This window comes from Rhinopithecus bieti, unplaced genomic scaffold (assembly GCF_001698545.2).
Source record: "Rhinopithecus bieti isolate Rb0 unplaced genomic scaffold, ASM169854v2 scaffold_13262, whole genome shotgun sequence".
Taxonomy (NCBI): domain Eukaryota; kingdom Metazoa; phylum Chordata; class Mammalia; order Primates; family Cercopithecidae; genus Rhinopithecus; species Rhinopithecus bieti.
In genome coordinates, this window is record NW_016808004.1 from 2950469 (window position 1) to 2953079 (window position 2611).

Here is a 2611-nt window from a genome sequence, read left to right on the forward strand (position 1 = left end):
TTTTTTTTTTTTTTTTTTTTTTTTTTTTGAGGAAGAGTCTTGCTCTGTTGCCCAGGCTGGAGTGCAGTAGCGCGATCTAGGCTCATTGCAAGCTCTGCCTCCCGGGTTCAAGCTATTCTCCTGCCTCAGCCTCCCAAGTAGCTGGGATTACAGGCGCCCGCCACCAAGCCTGGCTAATTTTTGTATTTTTAGTAGAGACGAGGTTTCACCATGTTAGCCAGGCTGGCCGCAGAACTCCTAACCTTAGGTGATCCGCCCACTTTAGCCTCCCAAAGTGCTGGGATTACAGGCGTGAGCCACCATGCCTGGCCTCTGCTTTCTCTTCTAATGTAGCCAGGTCCCATTTCCTGTTTTGACTTACACCATCTCAGGGGTTACACTATAACGACCACAGGCACAATTTCCACACCCCTGTCATACTCAGATGTCAGATGCGTATCTGAGATAACCAGCAGCGCCCTCAAATACCCACACAGGTTTTCCCCCAAACTTGGGTCTCTAGGTCTCTTCCATCTTAAAAGAATGGCACATCCACTCCTAAAGGTGTCCCCTCTTTCCCGTCCTCACTGTGCTAGGCTCGGTCCCAGTCTGGGGCTCCGCAGGCCGCTTCACCAGCGTAGTGTCCGGAACCCGGGTGGCCGCCCCGAGCCGCCGCTCCTCGGGCTGCACAGGGCTGATGGTGACGAAGTCGCGGGGCCTTGGGCCCAGCAGCTGTGCTCTGGCGGAGGCCGGCCCGGGACCCGGGGCCGCAGCCAGTTTGAGGCGCAATGTGCGCAGGAAGCGGCGCAGGCGGTCTGGGGGGCAGTCCGAGAGCAGCAGCTGCACTGCGCCGGCCCCGGGGACGCCGTGGGCGGGGAGCCGCAGGGTGCTGCGCCCTGCCCCGGCGAAACGCGTGAAGAGGCGCGCGGCGCGCAGAGGGAAGCAGCGCGGCCGCCCCGCGGGCCCTGGCGCTTGTAGCCGCAGCATCAACTCGCGGCGCTCGTTGCGACCCAGGCTCAGCTTCGCGGTGCGCAGCGCCTGGCGCCTTCGCGGCTGCCCGCCCGGGCTCAGCTCCTCCACAGCCACGCGGCACCGCAGCTCCGAGTCCTCGTATTCCCCTGCCGCCGTCTCCATGCCCGACAGCATTGCCACCGCCTCTGCAGGTCTGCGAAGACACCGGAGCACAGTGGTCCTGAGGATTCAGGGACGTAAGGGATGCTATAGGGGACGTAATGGGTGCTATAAAGGACGCGACAGGGAGCAAGGTCAAGGCCGTACAGGATCACGAGGACTGTCACTGGTAACACGAGGAGGTCACAGAGACGGAGAAAGGGCTTTGGGCTAACCGAAAATCCACTCTTAGAATGTACGCTGGGCCGGGCGTGGTGGCTCACGCTTGTAATCCCAGCACTTTGGGAGGCTAAAGTGGGCGGATCACTTGAGGTTAGGAGCTCTGAGACCAGCTTGGCCAACACGGTGAAACCTCGTCTCTACTAAAAATACAAAAATTAGCCGGGCGTGGTGGCGGGCGCTTGTAATTCCAGCACTTTGGGAGGCTGAGGAAGATAGCTTGAGCCCAGGAGCTGGAAACCATCCTGGGCAAGAGTGATACCCTCTAATTAAAAAACATACATACATATAAATACATATATATGCATACATATGTGTGTGTGTATATATATACACGCACCCTGCTACACAATTTCTATTTCTATATATACAATATATATACACACACAATTTCTATATAAACACACACAATATATACAATTTATATACACACACACACACGCACCCTGCTACACAACAATTTCCAGAGCGGCGGATGGGCACCCAGGATTAGGGAGCCTCAGGTGTCCTGCAAGGACCTCACTAGAAGGGGGTCCCTGCGCAGAAAGAATCCTCCTTCCCTGAGACCCAGGGCGAGCACAGGAATCCTCAGAGTCCTCTCCCCAGGAAGAAGCAGAATCGCCCGTGGGGAGATGCAAAGAGGGCTGCCGTGTAATAAGCGCCTTCTGCCTTGCAGGTAACATTCACTGGCTTATATGTAGCGGGCAGGTCTCACTATTCCCCGTATACAGACGTGGAAACAGGCTGGGAGAGGGAAACTCACTTGCCCTTCATAAGCCACAGCGGCTGGTAGTCAAAGTCAGTGTGATTCCCATGCCCTCACGCTTCCCATCAGCAAAGTGGAGACGAGGTGGAAAATATTCGGGTAGGGAAATCGCAGGGGACCCTGGGACCGTAGAATCCATGCTCCCTCCGCCTGACCCACTTGTCTGCACCCTCCCGGCGGGAACCCCTAGATGAATCAGGCTCTTTGCTCCCCACCTCTGGGTTCGGGCAGACACTCACTTGCGCCGACACTCAGATGAACAAGCAGATCTATGGCGAAGCTCCGAAACTAGAAATTTTTCAAATGCTAGAGGCAGAAAATCACCCAATCACCGACTGGATCTTTAAATTCTCCAGCCAATCAGAGGTAGGGGCGTGACAATGGGTGTGTCTGCGTTTCTACTCCCGGAGCTTGGGCTGTACCAATCGCCTGCCAGAGGAAGGAGGTTTATGGCTGTGGCAGCGTACCAAATCCAGTGGACGGCTGGGCGTGGTGCGAGGAGGCCGCGGCGGCTGC

At 56.5% G+C, this 2611-nt stretch overlaps 1 protein-coding gene across 6 annotated transcripts in view; it reads right to left on the reverse strand.

Moving 5' to 3' along the window:
• Nucleotides 1–2400, reverse strand: part of PIF1 (PIF1 5'-to-3' DNA helicase) — an 11256-nt gene extending 8856 nt beyond the window's left edge. For 4 of the 6 annotated variants that reach the window (XR_001887850.1, XM_017885096.1, XM_017885094.1 and 1 more), the window contains exons 1-2: nt 2093–2179; nt 568–1144 (exon numbers count right to left, since the gene is read on the reverse strand). Coding sequence is in view for 5 of the 6 variants with exons in the window: in XM_017885096.1 (XP_017740585.1) it covers nt 568–1144; nt 2093–2103 (588 nt within the window). In the remaining variant the exon portion in view is untranslated. Of the gene's footprint in view, nt 1–567; nt 1145–2092; nt 2180–2310 lie in introns of those variants that run through there. The other 2 variants (XM_017885097.1, XM_017885095.1) reach the window with 2 other exon arrangements.
• Between the last annotated feature and the right edge of the window lie 211 nt (nt 2401–2611).